This window comes from Ptychodera flava, chromosome 18, assembly GCF_041260155.1.
Source record: "Ptychodera flava strain L36383 chromosome 18, AS_Pfla_20210202, whole genome shotgun sequence".
NCBI lineage: Eukaryota > Metazoa > Hemichordata > Enteropneusta > Ptychoderidae > Ptychodera > Ptychodera flava.
The window spans coordinates 17482998-17508950 of NC_091945.1; the positions used below are offsets into that span (position 1 = coordinate 17482998).

General features: G+C 36.2%; 1 protein-coding gene across 5 annotated transcripts in view; it reads right to left on the reverse strand.

Moving 5' to 3' along the window:
* The window catches only part of LOC139117039 (uncharacterized), a 66046-nt gene that overhangs the window by 21411 nt on the left and 18682 nt on the right, over nt 1-25953 (reverse strand). The window contains exons 1-6 of one of the 5 annotated variants that reach the window (XM_070679852.1): nt 24673-24809; nt 10097-10151; nt 4936-5003; nt 3127-3484; nt 2546-2786; nt 964-1022 (exon numbers count right to left, since the gene is read on the reverse strand). In XM_070679852.1, the coding sequence (XP_070535953.1) occupies nt 964-1022; nt 2546-2786; nt 3127-3484; nt 4936-5003; nt 10097-10151; nt 24673-24744 (853 nt within the window). In that variant the 5' untranslated portion in view covers nt 24745-24809. Of the gene's footprint in view, nt 1-963; nt 1023-2545; nt 2787-3126; nt 3485-4935; nt 5004-10096; nt 10152-10667; nt 10896-18265; nt 18374-24672; nt 24810-25953 lie in introns of those variants that run through there. The other 4 variants (XM_070679856.1, XM_070679853.1, XM_070679854.1 and 1 more) reach the window with 4 other exon arrangements.

The following is a 25953-nucleotide window of genomic DNA, read 5'->3' on the forward strand; positions in this document are numbered from 1 at the left end:
CTGGATTATTTATGAAATACAGGACAGTGGTAAGAGCGGAGATGAAGTAAGACACAGTGATGGGTATTGAGATAGAATACGAGATGGTAGTTAGTGTTGAAATGAAATGGGATGTACTGGTAAGTGTGAAGATGAAATGGGACAGAGTGATTAGGCCAAAAAACAAATTGTTTCTGGTCCGTGACATTCAGCAAAAGTGATGCGGCAATACGGTTTTCTTTTTTCTTCTTCTTTTTTCCCTTTCTTTTTTTATTCCTAACAATGCTGGTTTGGCACTATTGATGCAACAGTTATTGTCTTTTATCACTGGCTGCACAATACTTCCATTTTCTCTTTAGCATTTTTGGACATGCAAACAGGTATATCAAGGATAGCTGTACTGACAAGTATGTAACCCCCCCCCCTCAAAAAAAAGGCCATGACACGCATATTCTGAAATGATGTGCGCGATGACCAGAAACAATCTCTTTTTTGCCCTTGGTTGTGATGGATGAGAAGATGGTTGGACATTTGAAATGCAAATGGAGATAGACGGTAAAGAGTGGAGATGAAATGAGAAAATGGAATGTTGTGTAATGAAAAGAGAGAGAGAGGTAAGTGTTGAATGGAATGGAGATTGTGGGAAATCTGGGAATAAGAAGAATGGCAGTGGTAAGTGTGGAGGTGAAGTGCCAATATGGAGGTAGAGTTTGGAGAGGGAATGAGACAATCAGTGGTGTCAAGGTCAAATTAAAACCGTGGTACGGTAAACAGATAATTAATAGTATTATTGAAATGAAATGGGAGAGAGTGGAAAGTGTTGGAATCAGAGGCACTGGTAAGTATGGATATGAAATGGAAGAAAGTGGGAAAGGTGGAGGAAACATGGGAAATGATCTTAGATCATAAAATGAGAAACTGATAAGGAACAGCACACAGTGGTAAGTGTTAGTGTTGCTTTAAGCAAAGGGTGTGGTTACTTACTTGGCGCCTTTAAAGGTTCAACTTCTTGAGGGCCTGTGGGGTGTTGTGGTATTCTATTCCTATAGTGTCAGTAATACAGAAATTGCAAAATCAACAAATCTAGAATGTGTGTGCAATCCGAGTGAAATAAATGCCTACCTGGTGGATAGGCAAGTTGCCTACGCCTACAAAAATGAGAAAGATGAAAATGTAAATGAAGTGAAATATCACACAAATATAGAAATTACGTGATTCTGAATTTTTGTGTCGTTAGGTGTCCGTTTGTCGACAAAATTTATGTCACAGAGGAGGTAAATTTGTTGACTCATAAATGCCTCCAACTGGGTGTGTTTTTGTTAAACTTTGATCGGTGTATCCGGGTAATGGAAAATGAATGTATCGATGAAACAACAAGAAACGTCAATTTCATGTATGAATAATGTATTTAAAAAAAATTGAACATGAACAATGGTGTGTTAATATTTCCATGAAAAACATGGCTGTGTGAATATAAACCCTCACATCCCTACTTGCTTGAAAATAGGTCCACCCAGGCTATTGAAAACAATAGGGACACACCATGAGTTTTGCTGTGAAAGGGTTAAAGTTGCTGGGATAACTGCTGTATTTTCACACTTTTTTATCAGTATTGTTCAATGCATAAATATTAGAAAACATTAAATTCTATCAGATGACCCAGTTGCCAAGCTCATAGTTCCTGATTAATTCTGAATTTATATTTTTTTGGGGGGGGATTGAATCTTTGCCTGGACATACACACGTTCACAAACCACAATATGACCTCTTGTAATCTGTTGGGACAATCTCTATCTGGTTGTCATGGTTACATGGACACACTCTTTTTCAACATTTTAAAAGCATGTTGTTGATGCACAATAGCAAACAATGACAATCCTATATTACCAAGAACTATGTACTTAACACAGCAATATGTCACATATAATGATCTTTCATTCTTCTGAATTTGTATATCAAAAGAAATATTCATTGACTTTGAAGAGTAACTTCAAATATTATGTTAGTTTACAGTATTTCTTGCAACAATTTTTACAAAATTGGGTTATAGAGTTCATATTAAGACAGCTGGGTTTCTGAAATTATTAATCACATACACTATGTTTTCAAGAATCTGCGATTACAAACTTTTGAAATAGCATTGTAATGCTAGTTTTGAAGTACCGGTGTTTGATAAAAACACTTTGAAAATGTTGACCACAAAGATGGTATTTTGGATACGTTTTCTGATTCTGTCTTCAATGAAAATTCTGCAGAGGGACCTTTAGTCTATTTTGCTCATGGCTCACTGTTCCTGGACTCACGTTTTGGCCAAAATCCCATACATTACACAAGATATTGTGCAGGCAGGGCTACTATTTAAAGAAGGAAACAAAACAAAATGTAGTTGTTTTGCAGAATAAAAATCATGAAAATGATACAAAATTAGTACTGTTGGAGCTTCAACCTGTTCACCCCTAGTTCCCTGTAAACAGGTCCACAGCCACCTTTGAAAACGATGGGATGGGCCAAACCATGGTGGTGAGAGGGGTGAAAATGTAGACTGAGTCAAAGTAAGTGTACTTACGAGTCTAAAGGAGGTAGTGGATAGGCTGCTCTGGGCATTGGGTGATAAAAATGGTGCACCGGCTGTGCATGACGTGAGCCTCTGAACGTTAAAATCTGTGGCTCTGCTGCTGCTGCTGCTACGACTGGTACTGATGCTGTCTGCTGAAATGGGGACGATTTGGGTATACTGCTCAACATCATCTGTTGCATTATAATCTGATGCATCTGGGCGTTCTGGATCATCATCATTTCCATCATGTCTGAGTGGAGAAATAAAATGTCAAACAAACAAACAAAGAAACAAAAATGATTATTCGTGTATACTTGGAGTAAAGAATGGATCAAACAAACTGATAATTATTTATTTGTATACACTATACATGAGTGCACAAATAGAAGATCACACAAACCAAAACTTACATTTCTCAGGTGATCAATATGAAAAAGGTAACTGCAAACTATTTGCTTTGGTTAACTTGATGTGGAGATTTCAGGGAGCTGACCTCTGAGGCATAGAGTGGACCAATTGCTGTATAGGTCGGGTCAAGATTTAGAGAAAAGAACTTCATCGACTTTAAGACTATATAGATGAAATCTTACCTTGTTTTGTGTTGGACGGCGCTTGCGGAGGTGGTATTTGCTGAATGAGGGCTGCTGGATTCTGTTGTGGGGCTGGCAGCTGTTGAATGATCGTGGGCTGGTTCTGCGGCATCTGTTGCGGCTGACCAAGCGATTGGAAATAAAGCCCGCCATCACCGCCGCCGCCACCCATCTGTCCGCCCCTGCCTGTCCGCTTGCTTTCATTGCGTATCACATGTTCTACTATTTGTCGTTGCGGCATGCTGTTGTAAATGTTTTGATTGTCAGGAAGAGAGCGGGGTGTAGGGATTGGTGTCAAATTTCTTCTATAGTTACCGCCGTATGAACGGGGTCTGTAATTCATTTCACTTTGTTCAGCCTATTGGAGACAACGGAAACAACAAATAGACAACTGAGTCACTGCTTATAGGATAGAATGCGCCTTGGGAACAGATATTGGATTCCTAAATTTTTACAGTACGTCTCTTGTGGAGGCTCATTTTAACCCTTTCACCACCATGGTTTGTCCCAAATCCATTGTTTTCTATGGTAAAGTTGGACCTGTATACAGGGAACTGGGGGTGAAAGGGTTAAAGCTCTTGGAGAAAGAAGAATTTTCACTATCTAGGTTTTTCAAAAATCAAAAAATTTTTTCCCCACAGAGTTGGCGGCCATTTTGAATTTCAAATATCGATAATTTGTTTCTCTGGTACCACACTTTGTTCCTGATTTCTACTGTTGATTTTGGTAAGAGAACAGTTGAAAGTTCCACTGAGCAAAGCAAAGTTTGAGCAAAAGTTAACTTCTTTCACTTTGGAGGTGCATACTACCTTAAATTAGCATGCGTCTGAAACGGAAATATATTCTTTTGCTCAAACTCTGTTCAAGGATATTTTAAACCTTTTTCTTTCAAAATCAAGAATGAAATCAAGGGTCTTTGTGCAAATGTTGGTACTGGAGAAAGGAAAAAACCCAAAATTTACTGATACCAGTATTTTACCCTTAAAATTTATCTAAAGGTTATGATTGATTTGTCATACGGTATTTTTTACTGATACCAGTATTTTACCCTTAAAATTTATCTAAAGGTTATGATTGATTTGTCATACGGTATTTTTTGCACACTCAAAATTAAATCATCAAAATTCTGCAGTTATTTATTTTATATTTAATGTCAAAAAAAAAAGAATTTGAAAAATCTGTTCCAAGACGTTTGTACTCAACATGAAAATCATAATAACTTGAAAATGTTGTTTTTCTGTGCTTCTTTACAGCAAAAAGAATGTTGGATCCCCTCAGTATCTGGACTTTCCTGCTGGTAAAATTTAATGTGAACACGAGGCAATGCACAACATTTGTGATAATAGTATGAAGGGTTCAGCTCTTGTAGCTAGTCTAACTACTCCTCTGAGTCAAGTACGAATTCAAGTGCTTAGCGCAACCTGAGCTTGCAGTCACTCTCTGTGGATTCAATTAACTCAAAAAGGATACGGGGAAGTGTTGAGGTTCAAAACATGAACTGTGGAAGAAGTTTTCAGAGTGACTTTCATCTCTACATGTGAACAGTGATTTCAAAAAAATAGAATGCTGTATGAGGAGAAATTTGATCGTTGGAATGAAGGTAACAAACCTTAGTTTCCAAACACAACTAAAATTTAATGATTTCTCTGTTATAATGACAGTACAATAACGGGTCTTTCAATTCACTTGAAGCCACTTGTTAGGGCAATAAAGCTGAATTTCAAAGTGAAACGTGATAGATGTTAAAGTTCAGTGTTAGTTGAGAATATGAGAACGGTTTAAGTGTTTAGTAGTTTGTGGCAAACTCACTCGTAGTTGATTAAGTAGGGCCTGACGTCTGCTCAAAGCGTGTTGTAAATGTAACTGACTCCCAGCTCCTGCAATGAGAAAAGAAAACATTGTTTTAAAATAGTCGAATAAAAGAAAAATTATTTTGAATTTGTCTTGATTAATGTTAATGTAAAAATCCATTCGTAAATATCTTTAAAATTTACTGAATAGATAAAAGAAAGAATCGCAGAAAATCAAAACTTCAGAACAGGGAACGTAGGGTAGTCATAATGAAAGATTTTAAATTTGAAAATATTTGAGTTTCATGTTTTTTGTTTGATCAAAATGGGATCATAAACTGGGCCTTTGCTTTAAAATATTGATAAACGGTTATGACAGTTTGGCAATCAAATCATAAAATATAAAGAATTGCAAACAATACAATTGAACTTGGTAAACACTGATATACCATCAGCTGTCTTGAATTTCCACTGAAGATACTCAGAAATTCCATTTTTGTTGATGACAGTAGAAGACTACATAAAAAAAGTCAAAACTCATCCAGTTTTGACTGAAAATAGTCCCACTTTCAGTGGATCATTAAAATCTTACGAGTAAATAATAATGTGTCAATAAAATTTATGGATTACATATGGGCAGCCGATTCCCAAAGTCTTCAACACAAGTCGTCACTTGCTTGTTGGTTTTTGGTCTCCTTAAAAAGAATTCTTTACACAAAATTGTTCAAAAAAAGAACAGATCATCAGGGAGACTGAATGTTGAAAATACAAACACACATGAACAAGTCAATACTCACAACTTTTGAAGATTTTTGTGAGTTCTAAACAGCAAATCCAGCTCTAAAAACAGCAAATACATGTACACCCAAGATAGAAAAGCAATCGGATGTTTGCTGTGGTGGCCACAACAGATGTCAAGACGATCACCAACCAATGCAGGCAACATCCCCCATGACAACAAGCATAAACAAATCTGTCTTGATATTTGTGCAGAGTTTGGAATCACACAGGTGTTATCAATATTACAATTCTGACACATCTATTGTTCGTTTGCACACCGTTGTTTATGACTTCCAAGCTTTGCTTAAACACACATTCGCACCCAGTTACATACTACACTATCGTATCCAATAGTGTTATTGTAACAAATCTGGCTCTTTTTATAAAAAAATAAAGAAACCTGTTTGATTTAGGAGAGTTGGATGGCTCAACTTTGCCTTATTTTGAGCTAGGGCTCAAATGATGTGCCTTAATGTATAATGTGCCTTAGGGATAGATATCCGGACGCTTAAGCTTTTACAAAATTCTTTTTGCCTACCACTAGTGGGGGCTTGTTCTGAAGCTTATGGAGTAAGTAAAGTTTTCGCTGGCTTAGTATTGTGAAAATTGAGAATTTTATTTCCCCCCATATAGATATAGGTGGCGGCCATAATGATTTTGAATTTCAATATCAGTGTATAGTCGGTCATTTGTTTTTCTTGTACCAAAATTTGCACATGACCCCTAATTTTTATTCTTGATATGGAAAATTTGAGCGAAAGTTTTATCCTTTCATTTGCTCGGTGCAAACTACATTAATTTTCATTTTGCTGTTGACATGCTTTTTAAAGTTTCTGTTTAAACTAGTCTTGTAATATTTGAGCTCTTTGGAAATTAAAAAGCACTATTAGTGTTATGTTTAAAACCAAAGAAGGCACTGTATTTTCAAACGATTTACAGAATGCTTGATGTGATAAATCAATTTTGCTCCAACTTAAATTTAGAAACTTACAACAAGTCATAATCTCAGAGAACATAGTATGCAAATTCCATGTCTTAACCTGTTCACACCCTAAATTTTGTGACAACAGATCCAAAATTAGGGTTGAACCACGGGTGTGAATAGGTCAAACCAGTTGAGAAAAGCTATTGCATTTCAAAAATATAGTCTCTGAGCAGAACAGCGGCCAGGTTTAGGAAAGTCTGATTATCAGAGCAGAAATCCTTGATGATAAAATTTCTGGATCAAATATTTGCTTAATTCAAGATAACATGCTTCCCAGTACTAAAAATGTTTATGTATAACTTCTTGAGTTTAAGCTAAAAATTTTACATTTAGAATGTATTTGGTTATTAGCTTTGAAACTGGAAAAGTTTGCTAAAAGGTTCAACTAAGAGTGTATTTGTCACCATCATGTGACCAAGTTTACATAGTCACTCAGTTAAAACCTAGACACTTTTTCTAATAAACACGCTAGTGTATCAGATATCAAATTTGGTTTCTAGCAAACTTGTGAACACTGTTGAGCGAATGGCAAATTCAAATAAAGCTGTGCTGTCAAAGTTAATAGAAATGAAATAAAACTATCAATCATTCCATTAAAAATTCCTCTGATTCTAAATTTCATCTCAATCATTCGGTTTAAAATTCCTCTGAATCTAAATTTTGTGAATTCTACAGAGCAATTACAACCTCACTATAAAGAACTACCCGATTTAAGGTAGCATGCACCTCAGGGACAGATATTTGGACGCTCAAATTTTTACAATTCTTTTCTGATCTACCACTTGTGACGGTGAATTTTAAAGCTCTTGGAGTATTAACCCTTTGAGTGCTGTAATTTTATCTCACGAAAATTTTAATTCAATATTTTCCAAATTTATATGAATTTTTCTGTAATATTTTGAATAATTTTGAACCAAATGGAAATCACATTTCATTGGCAACAATTTTCTTATAAAAATTTTTGCAGAAATCTGAAAAATGTTGACTAGGGTATGTTTTATAAAAGCGACAAAAATTGACTTTGGCACTCAAAGAGTTAATGACAAAGTTTCACTATTTTAGTTTTTCGAAAATCGAAAATTTCATTTATCTCCATAGAGTTAACACAGAAATGGTAGCCATTTTGAATTTCAAATATTGGTAAATCTCAGGTAATTTGTTTCTCTAGTACCAAAATTTGCACAGTGACACGCAATATTTATTCGTGGTTTTGAAAAAGAGTGGTTGAATGATGCCATGAGGAAAGTTTGAGCAAAAGTTTAAGCCTTTCACTTTAGAGGTGCATACTACCTTTAACATGACAATTACATGCTATCACAATATTCTGCACTAATTTTGTTCTCTATCATGCTGCCTTTGTTTTAGAGTTTGAACAGAGTTGCAAATTGAGTCACTGACACTCTCAAGAAGAGGCAGAAAGTCCTCCTGGTAAATTTATTAGAGTTCACTGGCGGATGCCAAGTTTGAACACCAGCCATAGCAACCAAATAGCTCCATACAATCTCAAATTTTTATCAGAAAATTACAGCGTTGTTTGATGTGACCTACATTTTTATCAGATTATTACAAATTTAATCAGATTAGAAGAGTTCTCTGTGATGATTATCAGTACCTATGTTTGTTCATTCTGGTTGACTGGTGTATCTCTGATGTAGAAACACAGGAATGAAAATTTCATGTCAAGCATTTTCAAGACTTGCTTCACTTGATCTGGACAATAGTTGTGTTGAAGTAGGCACATAAAACTTGACTTATGTTGTCGTAAGAATAAGATATACAAGTTGCTCTTACCATCAAAAATTGTAATAAATACTGTAAATAATACTGATTTGCACACAGGTGAATATTGAGTTTGTGTTGTGAAAAATGCAATTTAAATACCCATCTGAACAACATTTCCTATCCAAGGATTTAAATAATGTTAAAGCTACATGTACACAACTGTCTGGACAAATGTTGATACAACTACTGAAGCTACTGTTTCGTAAAATGAAAACGAAATTCTATGGTGATTTTAGTGCTTTTACTATCACATGTTTAACTCTATAACCTTACAGAATTTAAATTAGCTTACGAACTAGAGGAAGTTTGATTTAATTGTATTTACCATATTTTACATACTGTTAAAGATGAGATTTTCTGAAGAAGTTGGTCAATAAATGTGCTAAGGGAATACAGCAGAATCTATCTGAAATCTGCACTGGCACCAGCCAGGTTTTGTCAACTTTTAGCTGCCTGCAGTGTGTGTCGAGAGGAAAAGTGCTGAACTGCACTCATTGGCAACCCTATATTTTAACCCTTTCACCACCATGGTTTGACCCAAACCCAAAGTTATCGGTAGTCATTGTGGACCTGTCCAAAGGTAATTAGGGGTGAACAGGTTAACGTATGCTTGAACATCGTTGCACTGTCATTTTGTGAGGGATGACTGAAGTCAGGAAAAATTTTATATTTTTGTAAACAAATCAGTGATGTCAATTCTCCTTCAATTTTGTACAAAATTCTGTCTCAATCATCAAGGTAGATATTGCGTAAATATTGCGTTACTATGGGCATGATTATCAAATTCTAATAATTATAAACATTCTAACACTAAAATTGTCACCATATATAAACTTGCTGCTCAAATAATACCTTAAAGGCGCTGTTCGAGATCCCTGGGATCGCCTTTGTTCTAGTCTGTAAGAGGATTATGGAGGTGTGATAGCCTTTTGTTTTCCATTGAAATTGTAATCTGGTGTGTAAATTTTCTGATGTGACAATCTGGTGCCAACACAGGCCTTTAAAAACATTTTCATGATGATGCCACTGGTTGTCTGAATCCCTTTAATATAAACACGTTACACAGTACAACATTGACCTAAACACAACAGTTTGTGGAACCGTTAAAAGATTTATGTTGGATATAAACACTTTGAGACTGGGGAAATAGGTGGTGCAAAAACACTTCAGTTAAATGTGGCAAAAGTCATCAAATTTTAGTGCCATAACGAATTATTCTCAGGAGTAAGGTCACGACCAACATCATAAAATCAAGCTTACAAGTGGATGTGGGGATTTGAGGGGAGAACTAAGGGATAACTTTTTTGACTTGTGTGTGCAATGAACTTTTGGTACTGTTCCTATGTGATCTTGTTGAACAACTTACAGAATCCGTTGCGTCAGAAGACATGGGGCTCATAAATTTGTTAGCAGAAAACACGTTACAAAATGTAATTTTGTTATTGATGTCATAGTGATGTCATACACTATGAGGTCAAGGGCATTACACCATAAATACATCTCAATTCAGGATGAGTTTCTTTCAGTTGTTGATGCTCCTGGTTAAAATGACAATGTACGTATGGACTATCAGCATGAGAAGTAACACAAAATGTGTTCAGCTTTTCTCATCTTTTCTCACTGTGAAACTTACCTGATTTTGTTTGTCCTGAACCAGCCGTCGACACGTCTCGTTCTGTATCTAGTTTCTGCAATAATCCAGAAAAAAAACAAATCCCAGCATGAAAATCAGTATTCCATTCTTTTAAAGCTTTGGAGGAGTTTGGAAGTCCGACAGATACACATGGCTCTGGTACGCGTTCCAGAGCATAATACTGCCAAATGAAACTGGTATCTCACATGGGTTACTAAATTACCCTATCGTGGGTGATCACTATAGTCCACAGAGGGTTTTGCAAATATTTAAACAGCTCAAATGGTCGTACAGTCAATGACACAACAAATAAGACCAATACAAGTTAGCTGTCACGACAGACGCTCCTGGCAACCGACTTAAATATGACCTTCACATCGATACATAAGAACAGAAATGTTACACATTTTACTAGTACATACAATACACTACAACTACAACTTTATGTTGAGGTCTCAAACATGAAGGTAATACAAATTTAGAGAAGGTATGTCGCACGCGATGAGGTGTTTTAAAACATCTGACAGTCAATGAAAATGGGACATTTTATCGACACGGAAAGAAAACCAACCACAGGGTCTGCACTCTTTACCACTTGGGTCATATCGCCAAAAGTCACGTATCTAAGATCAACCCAGCTTTATGAACAGCCTTCATGTTGGTAAAACGTCCGGATCCCACGTCAAATTCAACATTCCCCTCACACGAGCATTAGTTTGCAGTCACAGGGGGGGCCGGGAGCTCTTCTTCAGGCGATGTTTAAAGTCAACAAGATCGGAGACAGCCCTAAGCTGTGCTTGTCACTTTGTCACTATGGTGACCGCAATCACTGTTCATTCATCTGATGGTCTTTGAGTAGAACGCCAACCGAAAGGGTGGAACTTTGCCTGTAGCATTTCTTATGGGGTTTGATCTTTTGTGAAGAAAACAACAATAATCTTTTGTGGCACTTTCGTGATTCCTCTATTTTTTGCAAACAATGGCTGAAAGCCCCGAACAATATATGAAACCTTCAAGACAGACCAGTCAAAAAAGAATTGACCGATCCTATCTATCTCTAGGTACAAACTATGTTAATGCTTTGAAGCGGACAAATGGCAAACGTCATCTTTTCTGGATGATTATAATGTTTATGCTGAGGAAATTTTAATATGAGAACAGTTATAAATCAGGGACGAGTTCAATTAAAAAGTCTTCACTTTGAAGTCGATGTTTATTGTTCTGTAAAAAGTACTCATCATAAAAATCACTGAAGCCATGTATAACAGAGTGTTTGGTGATCTTTGAGTTAAGTTTGGATTTTAGATCGCAGTTCAGGGGATAAAAAATGTCAAAAAATCCTTTATTATAACTTTCACATCATCTCTGATCTTCTGACAGTTCAACGTAAGAAAACCCAGTCTGATCACCTATAGTTTGTGGACCACCCAGTGTTTACCTTTGCTATTTTTGGCTTTGATTAAAACTGTTCCCGGTTAAAATGCATGAATTAGACACAATAAATCAATGAGCAGTGCCTGCGAAAACTCTCAAGCAAGTTAAAACAAGGAGAATACATCACCGCGGACTGCCTATAGTACATAAAGGGGTGTTTCAGAAAACGCTGAATCGTTGCTCCGGGTTCATATCAATTCAAATTGAAACATACCATTGCTCGACAAAATTATCCCCTATGTACCATGTAAAACCTTGAACTATCACAGTTTCTTTGATCTCTGTACGACAGTTTCTTAAATTCTAAATAAAATTCAACATTCTGATTTTTGTACTTTCCCTTTGTGCGTGCTCACACAATTTGATGGGGCTATCTTTATCTCTTTTCACTGTTTAACGACAAAATGAGCCACTCGGATCACTCTGCCATGACCCTTTACCAGTGAAAGCTGCCAATCACCTGCTGCCATGGTAACCAAGGGTGTTTATGGATTGTCGGACAAGACGGTTAATGAAGCCCCCTAGGGAACCTTCAATTCTGTGTCTATTGAAAGACCATAAAGCTATCATAAGGAAAGATAATCATATGAGACCAACACAGGCACTTCTGCTTTTCTGTTTACGTGGTAACCCATAGCAACAGTACCATGCCCATTAGCTAGTTTTTAAGAAGAGCTTTATCTCTGTGGCCCCTAATGTAATATCAGTGACATGGCACCTTAGTAACAAAAATTCAACTTGTGTGTGTGTGGTGTACACTGAAAATACCAGTTGCTCTGTATCTTAGTACACTTTTGACAGTATAAGGCCCAGGTGTTTTGCATCAGATTAATCTAATGGCCAACTTGTTCTCTCCTTTACAAGATCAGTGAAAGACAACTTGAGTCATTTCAGCCTAGCTATCTGCCTATCACTTTGACAAATTTTGATCCCTCACATTCCCATGGCCCGCTTGGATTTAATTCGTGTGACATTTTCTGAAATGTATTTCGGTAATACTATTGTTTCCCGGTAACGCCGCTTAAGCCCTCAAAGGCTATCAGTGCGGCACCCACGTATGAACACGCACACTCATGAAATATACAGCACTGCCTGACTTCGATCAGCCTCATGAAATTTAAAATACTTAAATTTTTTTTGAAAAACCAAAATAAAAAGTTAATAACTCACAGCATATCAAAATAATTGGTGTCGGTCTGTGACAATATCAATCATTGAATATACTTAATGATACCCGTACTTGTTTTATTTGTACTAACAAAAATTTCCGCCTAAAGAGACTTTGAGAAATTGTAAATGTGGGCTGAAAAAGGATATTTTAAACTTAAAAATTGCACATAAATGCCGCAGATGTGCTAAACTTCAAATGACTGTATTCCAAAAACAGTTGCTTCAATTTCCAGTTAAATAATGAAATAATAAAGTTGCAGAAATATGGTTATTGCTTTCTTATGAAACAAGAACATTTCTTACTCACAAATATTCATAGAAAATTGTTAAAATGTATTGATTCTGTAAAATTGAACATGTTCTATTTAAAAAAACAGGTTATAATGGTGTCGACAGCTAATTGAGCAATACCTTTTATCGTTTTACTCATCACAAGATGGATAGCGTTGTTGGTCTTTTATTCACGATTTCCAGCGATGCATTTATAAAACTGATAGAACGATTCAACACTAGTATTCTTTGTGCGTGATTGACCTCCCTCCATTGACCTTCAATGTGAGAGAATTGGATTAAAAGCACAATACACACAGTCCCTGTCCAGATTTCTTTATTACTTGGTGGGTCTCCAACCGTCCGTGTCAACATGCCATTATACAAAGTATGACTCCGAACGTTGTCTTTTGTGAAACGCTGATTGCCCAAGTGATCCGGGCCGCTATGATTCACTGCGTGACATCATCCTCTGAAATCTCAGTGCAATTGAGAGAATGTATTTGAAGTAGATGATTCTCTGAAACTACGGAGCGGTTGAGAGAATATGCTTTAAGTACAGACTCGGTCATGGGTAACAAAATTGTTTTTATACAGACCTAAGCAAAAAAGTTCAGCCTATATTGCTATCAAATTTGTTGACACTAGCATATCTATTAAAAAGACTCTGGTAAAAATAATGGATATTTTGTAAAAAAATCCACTGAAAAAATGGAGATTTAGTGAATACACTGTATATGCCGTAAAATTATTTTATAAAACACTTTGCATTGTCTGTGAAAGGCCCAATAGCTTTAACTGTCAATGTATTTTTCCAGAATTTCTGTTCTGTTTGTAAAAGAAGTTGCTTGTTCTGATCCCCAAAATCATGAAATGCCGTTTTCAGCTTGGCAACAGGGTCTGTCTGTGTGAATCCCCCACTGTCATCTGAATTTGATTCCAACTGCCATACACTGTACTTTTGTCGATAACAGTAACACTGCGTGTTGTACACAATGCCATGAGTTTGAAAAACTAACATCGTATACTTAAACAAACTTCAGAAAGGAATTGAAGAACATCTATTTTCTTTAAGAATGAAACTTTTTAGCAAAAGTTACAACTTTTGTCCCTTACAGTTTAGCAATTGTTGGTTACTTTGTGACTAGAAAATCTGAATTTTGGACATTTTGTTATCTTCAATGCTCCAAAAACTGCTGGAGGACTTTGTGACAGTGCAAATATATCTGTCACTCCAATAAAGCTTGGAAAAACACATGCATTGCTACAATGCAATGATGGCAATCTTAATATTGCACGAGGGAAATGAATACCAGACTGTTTCCTTGCAACAGCAGAAAGATAAGCAGAGCCAAAAAGGACGATTTAGCCTGACAGACAATCAGAATGTCACAATAACAGATCCGCAGTCACTGTGCAAATCTGTAAACTCAATTCGTTTTGAAGCGGGGAGCGACATGAAAGACGTGTGCTGAACAAAGCAGGCTTGAGTTCTGAAGAAACAACAAAGTGCCATTGTTGACTTCAGCAAACGAAATGTATTAAACTGTATTATCATCGCAGTATGTCAGAAACAGATAAAGATCCAAGATAAACACATCATTAGACCAGCCCTAAAGCATCGGTTTTGTCATTTCCCTAAGAAAAAAAAAATCGCATCAAAAGATTATGGCTTGAGACTAAATCCACATGAAAGTCCAGACCATATTTAATGGATGGTCGTATACGTGTTCCATTACACAGGTAGACACGTGATTGGTGTGTGCAAAGTAGATTTGCCGTGCCTGATGATTCTACCTTTCCGGACACAGACTAGTTTGTGCCAACCGTTGCTGGCCTCAAATAAGTGTACTTTTCTGAAAAGTTTCACATGATTTGAAAATTCACCACCACTGCATGCCTCATGTTAAACATATTAAATGTACACGAGGAATTAAAAAATATCAAGTTCAGGCGTTACCTGAGAACATTGAGAGAGAAGACAAGAATTTACAATTTGCATGATAACTACCATGTTCTATGAGTGCACACGAGCACATATATGTACATTTCACAGTCATGGGACAACACTACACACTTGGTTGAAGTCATGCACATGCACTGATTTCAGTCATGGGATGAGACTATATATGCACTAAGTGCGATTTAGATGTGTATACTGTTTCCAGGGAGACAACCTCTGACCGAAGATCTACTGGCACATACACATGATTGATATTCTAGTATTTGCAACTTCCTACCCCTCAATGGCCTTGACATAAAACCCAAGGATACCGGTAAGTGTAAGATTACTGTTCAAATAAACTATTTGTATAGAAAACCAAATTACCCATAGGTGAACAATGTGTCTTTCGGTTGGCTTTGTGAGGACCATTGTAGTGGAAAGTACATGTACACTGGTACTGAAAATAAGCACATTGCAATTTTGTTAAGGTGGTCCTAAAATTTGATTAGGAAATAAAGGAATTCCATATAGAAAGAGTCATTTATAAAAAAGCTAAGTGGTTTTTCTTCCAAGCCCTGCCCTGAAACACATATATGGTAAGAATTCTAACTATAATTGAAGATGAATGAGAACTGTGTTCCCTTTGCTGAAAAAAATGTTAGCATTTTAGCCACTGCTCTTACGCATCCAGGGATGTAGAAAATTCTCTAACCACATAGAAAATTAGGTTTTACAGACTGAAATCCGATTGCCTGCTGGGTGAATTTTTATTTCTAAAAACCTCAACCTTTTGGTAGTTTTTCCCCTTGCTCATTCATAGGTGGTTATTTTGTCTGCCTTCAGCCTATTTTCTACATCCCTGATATTTATTTCTGTAATGCCACACTATGAGCTGAATTATTCACAGTGTACACATTCTTGTTTGGATAACAAGACTGAGGAAAAGACAATATTTTACGTATAAATTCAGTTTTAAATTGAGAGCAGAATGATTTACTGCAAACAGATTTTTGATCACACTTGGCTTGTCAGCTACTGTCTTGCACTAAAATCCCTTTCAGATAAACAGTATAAATGAATGAAGAAAATAATAATTCTAATAAACCTCAATCAGAACTTTGTCCATCTGTGAGAATAGCAGTTTGAAAACATCAGTCTACAAATTCTGTGGTTATAATTCCGTGAGACTTGTTTTGACAATTTTATACAACAAAACTACAGAGTGGAGACGTGTCCTGAATCTAGTTTGTACCTTCCCTGAGCTCTATATACTGCATCAATGTTGCCATAGAAGGGTGTTTTATTCTGGCAGGAGCCCTCTCTCAAAGTAAGAATACATTACGTTGAATTAACCAAGCTGTGCTGACCAGGTGATGCACACTATATATGTGGGTATGTGTGGTGATCTCCTGGTGATGTCATCACTGCCATGTATATATGGTGTGTATAATGTCATAGCTGTGATACCATGGTATAGATTACATGATGTCATAACTGTGATACCATGGTATAGATTACATGATGTCATAGCTGTGATACCATAGTATAGATCACATGATGTCATAACTGTGATACCAGGGTATAGATTACATTATGTCATAGCTGTGATACCATGGTATAGATCACATGATGTCATAATTGTGATACAATGGTATAGATTAGCTGTGATACCATGGTATAGATTACATGATGTCATAACTGTGATACCATGGTATAGATTACATGATGTCATAGCTGTGATACCATGGTATAGATTACATGATGTCATAACTGTGATACCATGGTATAGATTACATGATGTCATAGCTGTGATACCATGGTATACATTACATGATGTCATAGCTGTGATACCAGGGTATAGATTACATGATGTCATAGCTGTGATACCATGGTATACATTACATGATGTCATAGCTGTGATACCATGGTATAGATTACATGATGTCATAGCTGTGATACCATGGTATAGATTACATGATGTCATAACTGTGATACCATGGTATAGATTACATGATGTCATAGGTGTAATACCATGGTATAGATTACATGATGTCATAACTGTGATACCGGGGTATAGATTACATGATGTCATAACTGTGATATCATGGTATAGATTACATGATGTCATAGCTGTGATACCATGGTATAGTATAGATTACATGATGACATAGCTGTGATACCGTGGTATAGATTACATGATGTCATAGCTGTGATACCATGGTATAGATTACATGATGTCATAACTGTGATACCATGGTATAGATTACATGATGTCATAGGTGTAATACCATGGTATAGATTACATGATGTCATAACTGTGATACCGGGGTATAGATTACATGATGTCATAACTGTGATATCATGGTATAGATTACATGATGTCATAGCTGTGATACCATGGTATAGTATAGATTACATGATGACATAGCTGTGATACCATGGTATAGATTACATGATGTCATAGCTGTGATACCATAGTATAGATTACATGATGTCATAGCTGTGGTACCAGGGTATAGATTACATGATGTCATAGCTGTGATACCATGGTATAGATTACATGATGTCATAGCTGTGATACCAGGGTATAGATTACATGATGTCATAGCTGTGATACCATGGTATAGATTACATGATGTCATAGCTGTGATACCATGGTATAGATTACATGATGTCATAGCTGTGATACCATGGTATAGATTACATGATGTCATAGCTGTGATACCATGGTATAGATTACATGATGTCATAACTGTGATACGCGGGTATAGATTACATGATGTCATAGCTGTGATACCAGTACTGTGCAGGTGTAGAGTACATGATGTCATTGCCAAGAAACCAAAATTCTTCCTCACATCAGGTACATCACTGTGGCCTTGATCATGTTGTGTCCAGATGTCAACAAGTCTTTTTCTCAATAAGATCTTGCTGTTTCATCGCATGGTGAATACATTTGCGTGAAATAATATTTGGTATTGTATTGCTAGATCCATGGATTCTGTCATAATATTACAGGAATAAACTAACTGGATTTAAATAAAGTTTCCTTTCTGCCTATGTCGTCTTACAATTTTGTCTCTTTCCGAATCTGGTCCTATCTCAGAATCTGCTCAAACTTGATGTGTACGTTACATGCATCACTTGCACTGACTGTATAGTGGATAGTATTGTATCATTCCTATCTACAACAACATGTGGTCTGTGAAATAGTATTTCGGTATTTGGAGGCAATCTACCTGTCGATTAAGATTACAAAAACCCCCCCAGAAAGTCATGTAGTGACCTATTTCTTTCGTGCACTTTGAAACAATACACAGAAACACCAAGTAAATTTTGGTTTTTTTTACCTCGAATGTTGGACAGCAATCATATTATAACACATGATAATGAACTTGGCAGTCACATCCCTCCATAATCCTGACCCAACGCATGATAACATGGTTTTAAGAATCCTGACACATTTCAAATGATCGATAAAATCTTGTCCTTCCAGAGATGTCCATCCTTTCAATGTCTCTCCTATCCTTGTACATATGTTAAATCATGTCTCTCAAAGAGTTCCCCTAGCATCATGTAAATTTTCAAGTCCAGTCAGCAACTCTGGTATTCAAAACTAAGAAACAGATTCAGCCAATTGGCAGGCAGTTAATAAGAGATCAATTCACAAAGACTTATACAGCTTCTGAAATGCTTCATCAGTCACTCAAAGGTTTTTGAACAAAATTGCCTCAAAGTAGAGTAAAGTATTAAAAGTGAACGGCAAGTATTTGCAAACTTCACTCGTGTTTAGTCAATGAAGAGCTATACAGCTTTTGAGACACTTCACAAGTCACTCAAAGGTTTTTTTTCAAAAAAGTATTCTCAAAGTAAAGTACAGAAAAGTAACGTGAAGTATAAATGTGAAGTACACATACTTGCAAACTTCACTTGAGCAAAACTTTTCAGGAAAAGGTTATTTTATTGAAGTTTACATGTATTTTCAGGACAGTATTAATTTGTCATTTTTTTCACATAAAATTACTCTCCTGGCCATGTTTATACCTTTGCTGTGAAACTTATAATTTCCATTTTCATTTACAAGCACGGCGTTGTAAAGAAATTTCTAAAGCAAATCTCAAAGGCACGAAAACACCTTCCATTTTACTTTAACTGGTTGCTTTGTATTTTGTAAGCTATATTACATTTTCATGACGTCCAAAACGAAATAGTACAGAGATTAAATCTCTGTTGTTGGGTAAAACATTTTGTCAATCCAAATTTTATTGAAACTATGACTGTAGTTAAGCTATATGTTCTATGTCAAATTTTCATTTTCATACGTAAAAAACACAGTAAAATCGGTAATTTATTATAGGGCTGATAAAAACACACCTATAACACACATACACACACATATATATATACACACATGTAGATAGATGGATACCTGCATATGAAATCAATTAAAATTAATATTCCACGTTCAATGCAAGCTTTGTTCCCTTTAACCTTTTGCTGAAGGACAAAATATATTGTGCAGTATTTACATGTATATCCAACTTTGCTCAAACTTTTCAAACAGAAATTTAAATGCTTCTCTTTTGAGATCAAGAGTAAAATGCAGGGCTCACTCAGCAAAATTTGGTACTGAAGAAACAAATCACTGAATATTTACTGACACCTGAAATTCAAAATGGCCACCATCATTGTGTTAAACTCTGTGGTAAAAAATGAAAAAAGTTTTACGATTTTCAAAACTAGCTTCAAAAATGATCCCCCACAAATCAACTCGACAAATGTAGACTGAAACAGTACTGCAGAAGTTTGAGAGTCCAAATATCTGTCCCTGAGGCACGTTGTACCTCAAAAGAAAGCAAAAGAAATGTTTATAAGACTATCAGATAGATAGACAGAAGTCCTTGGTGCAATGAATACTTTCAAACTGAAGCCCTCACGTCATCTCACTATCTATTATCTTGTCCCGATTGCAATGGTCACTCCTAGCAACAAGACTCCATGAATGCCAGAACTGCTATTGGGAAATGTAGAGTGCAATAAAAAAAACACCGGAACTTTTACAACCAGTGGTACGTGACGCATGAAAAAGTGAGCTGAAAATTTCAAAAACATTACTTTTTGCCAGAAAAGCTATAAAAGAAATTACGACAAGAAAAAAGCCTGCGCGTTTGACTATTACTATTATATGAATTATACAACGCTTCACAGCGAGGTACGAAACAGCAATAAATTGTCTCTTTCAGAACAAACAAAGGTGGAAAACAGTCACCTTTAAATGCCCATAAACATTCATTACTGTCACTACATATAATGATGTGTCAGAGAGAATACGCCTCATATCTAATTTTGTCACTTTCCCATTTTTCAATTTTTGCCGTGAAAAATGGCTGGATGCGATAGCTTTGTTTATGATCTGTGGATCAATAACAATGCATCCCGCTGATAAATCACAGGTCACTGTTCTATTCATCAAAATTCTATGGGAGGAAATCTGCAGTTAGACCACACAATACAGACGTAGAATGATTAAAACAGCTTGGGAGAAAAGTTGACAATTTATCAAAAGGGGGTAATGCATTTCAGGAAAATGTTTAGATAATTAGGGTGGTGATTCTTTGTTGGGAATAACACTTGCTTCATCATCAAAATGACACCAGAAAATTCATAAGGCTTTTAATTTTCTTACAACAAGTTGACGCTGTTTCAAACCTTCTGTTAACAATTTTGCCTTAAACTCTTAAAGGCCCCCCAAAATGAGTTGTTTCTGGTCAGGACATGCGTCACTTGAAAGCTTTTGTGTGAACCCCTTTTCCTGTCGTTGTTGAGAAAACGAAGTATTAAAATCACAAGATGGTGTGCTTTAGGCAAACTATACCTCTTCCCTCAGCATTTCATGACCAAAATTCAAGGCAACACATGAAACTAACTGTCAACTATATGTTTAGAAAGCAGGAAGACTGAATAACTGAACTTAAAATCCAAGAAAATGCATTTCCCCACTCTATTCTGGAGAGAACCTTTGACTAGAAACAAATATTTTTATATTTTTCAGCCAAAAAGATTTGATGTGTCCAACACTACTACCACTGCAGACCTGTCAGTATATTTATTTTTCACAAGTTTCGAAAACTTTTTATAGATGTTACCAAATAGTAAATGTGTCTCAATGCTTTTTTGCAATAATTCTAACCATTTTCAGGATCCATCCATGAGTAATAAGTACTTTGATCAGCACAAACAAAAAAAATTTGACTGAATTCCTGTTACTAGCATCAAAAGTCCAGTGTTATGTCATGCACATATTTTTATATTTCAACACAAAACTACATATCTGTGATCAGTGCTATTTCTGTTGGCTGATATGGAGAAAACTGATGAGCTTGAAATTATAAATGACCAACATTAGAAATGTTATACAACAAAATTTCCATAAAAGCTACAAGTTTATGAGGATAGGAGGTGGTGACTTCATCCAAAATGCTTTATAAAGGGCACTAATTACATAAAATATGTATTATTAGCAACAAAGAAGGAAGCGATTTTAATCATTAAAAAAGGCTGGGGCAAGGTATGAATCTTTCTGAATCAATGATTAGGAAGATATGCATTTGGTAATTTGTACATAATTCATGAATTATTTTGGAAACGTGTCAAACTACCCTACAGCAACCAGCTAAGTACTATATGATGCCTACTCAGAATTACCGTGGCAACAAATAGATAATATAACCATATATTATGGGCTGGCCTAGAAACGGAGGGAAATCTTTCTCACTAAAGGCGACTCTGACTTCTGTACAATACCGATGAAAAACACTTCAAAATGCCTGAAAAAACACACTTGAAATAGTCTCTAAAGTTTACCATCATGGTCAACAAAGGCCGGCAATATCATGGGAATTGTAATCACGGATACGTCAGCCATAAAACACACATGGCTTAGCGTGCCATATCCACTACAGTATGTAAGATGGCTTCTGCTGTGTGTTGTATTTACCTTATGATACAAAATAGTTAAAATAAAAACATATCAGTCACTGGAGGGAAAATACTGGTGTGATTTCAAGATTCTGGTTACAGTGGATATTATGGATGATGAGAATGACAAATGTGATTACCGTATATTGGTATGTTTAAATAGATGGGATGGGGATACGACTTGAGTAAAGCATACCAAAGCAAGGCCATCATTTGATACTATTCCTTGGAAAATCATAGCATGAAAATCCAAAAACTGTAAACAAAGGCGGGGGTGAACAAATTCAGTCATTTGGAGTCATGGATCAATAATACGTTTTGCAGGAAATTGTGGCGTTCCAATCATAATGTCAATACAAATCAATCTGATGAATGACTAATTTTTTGCAATTCTATGGTAAAAAATGAGCTCCAGGACCACCTGGCTAGGTTTGAGAACCACCGGGTTAGGTTTGAGAACCACCGGGCTAGGCTTGAGAACCACCGGGTTAGGTTTGAGAACCACAGGGTTAGGTTTGATAACCAATTTATACCAGTTTTGTGGATCACTCTTGCCAATAGTAACTAAATCATCAACTGCTCTCTTGACATATCTGGCCATGGATGGATACACAGCCAGCAAACGATACAGGAGAAACAAATGCTAATTTGAAAAATTACAGAACTACTGAAACTGCCATGAAATAGTAGCTTCACAATGTGGTTTATAAAGTCCTTTGACATTGCATACATGATAGCAAAGAGTTTAGAAGTTGAGAAGCCTAGCCTTGCCTCTTTTCTACAAGTGCAATGAACTGATTTTTAAGCTTGTATGTGCCTTGAAACTGAAAGATTTAAACTATAATATGCTCAAACCTTCCTCAAGGAAAATTTCAACCATTGTCATTTAGGGGTCACCGTACAAATTTTGGTTCTGGAGAACAAAAATCTAAAATTTAGCAGTATTTGAAATTAAAGTGGTTGCCATCCCTGTGTTAGCTCCATGAGGAAATTTTTTTTATAAAATTAAATGTATATTTTAAAACAAAGGGAAAAATAAACGTCAGGACATAGATTATTTTGAAGATTCCTAGAAGATGGACAAAAATTATGTTGTAAATCTATGGCATGCAATGAGGATGTAATGACTGTAATCCAGGAACGAAACACAATTCCACTCACACTCTATCCTATGGTTTGGCTGTTAATGATATTATACAGTGTATTTATATTGAGTGAGAACTTAAATTTATACTTGAGCGTTCATAGAGCAGCCAATGTACATGACAATTTTAAATATTACCGAACAATATTTACAGCAATAAATACTGTCACCTTAAATTCAACCTAAATTGAATAATAATTTTAACTTTTCTGGTTTATTGTACTTGCAGGTCTCGTCATTTTAATTTTAATTTTGACCTTAAAGACAATATGCCTGCAGTGCTAATGATGATACACTCATATTGTCATCAATGTAAATGCCTTTAAAATGGGAAAACATGATTTTTCATATTATTTGGCTTTATTTATCAAATATTTAAAAATCTGATTGCAACAAATGACTGAAGAAGGAAGCCACCTGTTAATATGCATTGTAGGGCATTGTTTCCAAGATTACTGTTTACTCTTTCTAGCTCATGTACATGATCTATGGAACTGTGTCATGCTATTGCATCTGACCAATGTCTTTCTCTGATTTGACTGTGGTAAAGTAGCTTTTCTTAGTTTGACACAAAGGTAATTACTGCTGTTCATTGATAATTTGTTCACATTCAGAGACATCAAGATGTCTCTGAGTGACTGATTATGTCTAACACTTTCTTTCAAATCTCTATTTATATTTTAATTACAAAATTGTAAGTGTGAACAGTAATTCATTTGTACCGGTAATTCATTCTTCATTTTAATAATTTTGAATAAGTATAATCAGAAGACATACATTTGGTATACATGTATGTCTATATGTATGTCTTTATGTTTTTTGTCTAAATATATATATATATATATTTCATATAGTGGTGTGTGTGTGTGTGTGTGTGTGTGTGTGTATGTGTGTAAAATGCCTAAAAGAATGATGTTTAGTCTGGATAAAACACTGTGAGCTGTATGTACACAATAAGTTTTTGTGATATGTAGGCTTGTTGTTAAGGACCCTGAGATAACCTTATAAAGAGTGGGCAATATTTTCTTTGGCAAATTCCTTAATCCCTCAATATCGCAAGTGATTTATATTGGTGCATACATACTGGTACTTATTTACTGAATTATAACTTCTGGACCGTTTATAATAGAAGTTACCTTTGGGATAAAATAGTGAAAACTATTTGTGATGGTTATATTTCAACCATCCATAAGATCCATTATGGAAAAATGACAGGAAAATTTAGAATTCGGAAAGGTCGGATGGCATATCGAGGTCACGCCATACCGATAGTACCCGGGATACAAATCGGTTTATTGTAGTACGCTGATTTTTGGCTCAGTTGGACTCACCAGAAACCATTGACTGTACATTTGAATCGTTTCGCAGTGTTATTAGAAGTAAAATGTACCAAAAACATTAACACTAAACTTTCATTAACATTTCCTCCTAAAACAGCTCCGTGGAAGTGTCAGTTAACGCGTAGTCGTACTACAACCGTTAATTGTACCGGTTGAATTTCATGACGGTGAACGGGAACTCGTCGGGTTACACTGATTGTCAACATGTCGATCGATTATCCCATTCCACGTCCATGAAACTGTATCTAGTAACACAAAGTGGACAGATTGAAAACTAAGAGGACGAAAAACATACCTGTTGTAGTAATTTGAGGCGAACTCTGGCCATATGATCGACTACATTTCCAGGGTTATCTGTCGTAGCCATGTTGTGTGTACATATAAGCCTGTTTATTGCCCGTTAGATACCGCTCGTCCAAACCTATGTCCCTAGGGGAACCCAACCTTGCATCTCATTATCCATAGCTGTGCAGTGATTAAACATGTATTAGATATATGTTGGTCAAATTTCACCGTGATAAATCACAATGCAACATTCAGATTTCTTCTAAGTTAAAAGACATTAACAAAATGCGTTTCATATAAACAATGGTTCTATTTTACGTTCCCTGAACCTGGAGCAATAGGTATAATCTTTACGTCAGCGAAGCCCGGTTGACCCAGGTTGACCTTTATTTGCATAATTATCTGTATGCTCAAGGAACCGCGGTTTTATTCAAAAGAAGTTGCACGGTCAAGCCATCGGATACATAGGCCGCAAGTTTCAAAATCACTGCGTGAACGGAGAACTTCATTGTTGGGTGTAACTAGGAAATGGTTATGGAATACCATATTGTACCCAATAATCAACGTTGTTGCTTTGAGAGGACAAAAATCGCACTCGCGAGTAGCGTTGGCAGGAAAAGATGGCGGCCAGGCCAGTGGCCAGGGCTGCACTGTATTTTTGTGACAGTCACATACTACCTACAGCCAGCATGCAGCACAGGAGCGCTGTAGCTCACACTGTAACGGAACATTGACTTTATTGCACAGTCTTACGCTGCTTCACGTCAACAGCAACAGCATACGAAGACGATGGGTAAATTTCCACGTCCATTATTTGTATCAGCATCACCTCAAGCGACTTTTAAGGTTCTATGCAGCAAGGGCTAGTGGCCAGGGCTGCACTATATTTTTGTGGCAGTCACATACTACCTGTAGCCATCACTCATACTGTAACGGAACGTTGAGGTTGTTGCACAGTCCATGGAGCTAGCTCCATGAACAGTCTCACGTTGCCTCACGTCAACAGCATACCATGGGTAAGTTTCCAATATCATTATTTGTGTCAGCATCACCCCAAGGCTCTATGCAGCAAGGGGTCACTGTTCATTTTGTTTTGACGATGTACACTGTAGAGTTCGTGCATACTGTACATTTTTACCCCAAAATATTTGTACCAGTGGTTCAATTTACAGATTTGTATACAATGAAGATTTCAAAAAAGAAAGGATGTTTTTGCTCTAGAAGCAAAGTAGTTAATAATAACATCGCGGTTGTGCATTGCATGACGTTTTTGTGGCCCTCGGGCCCTTAC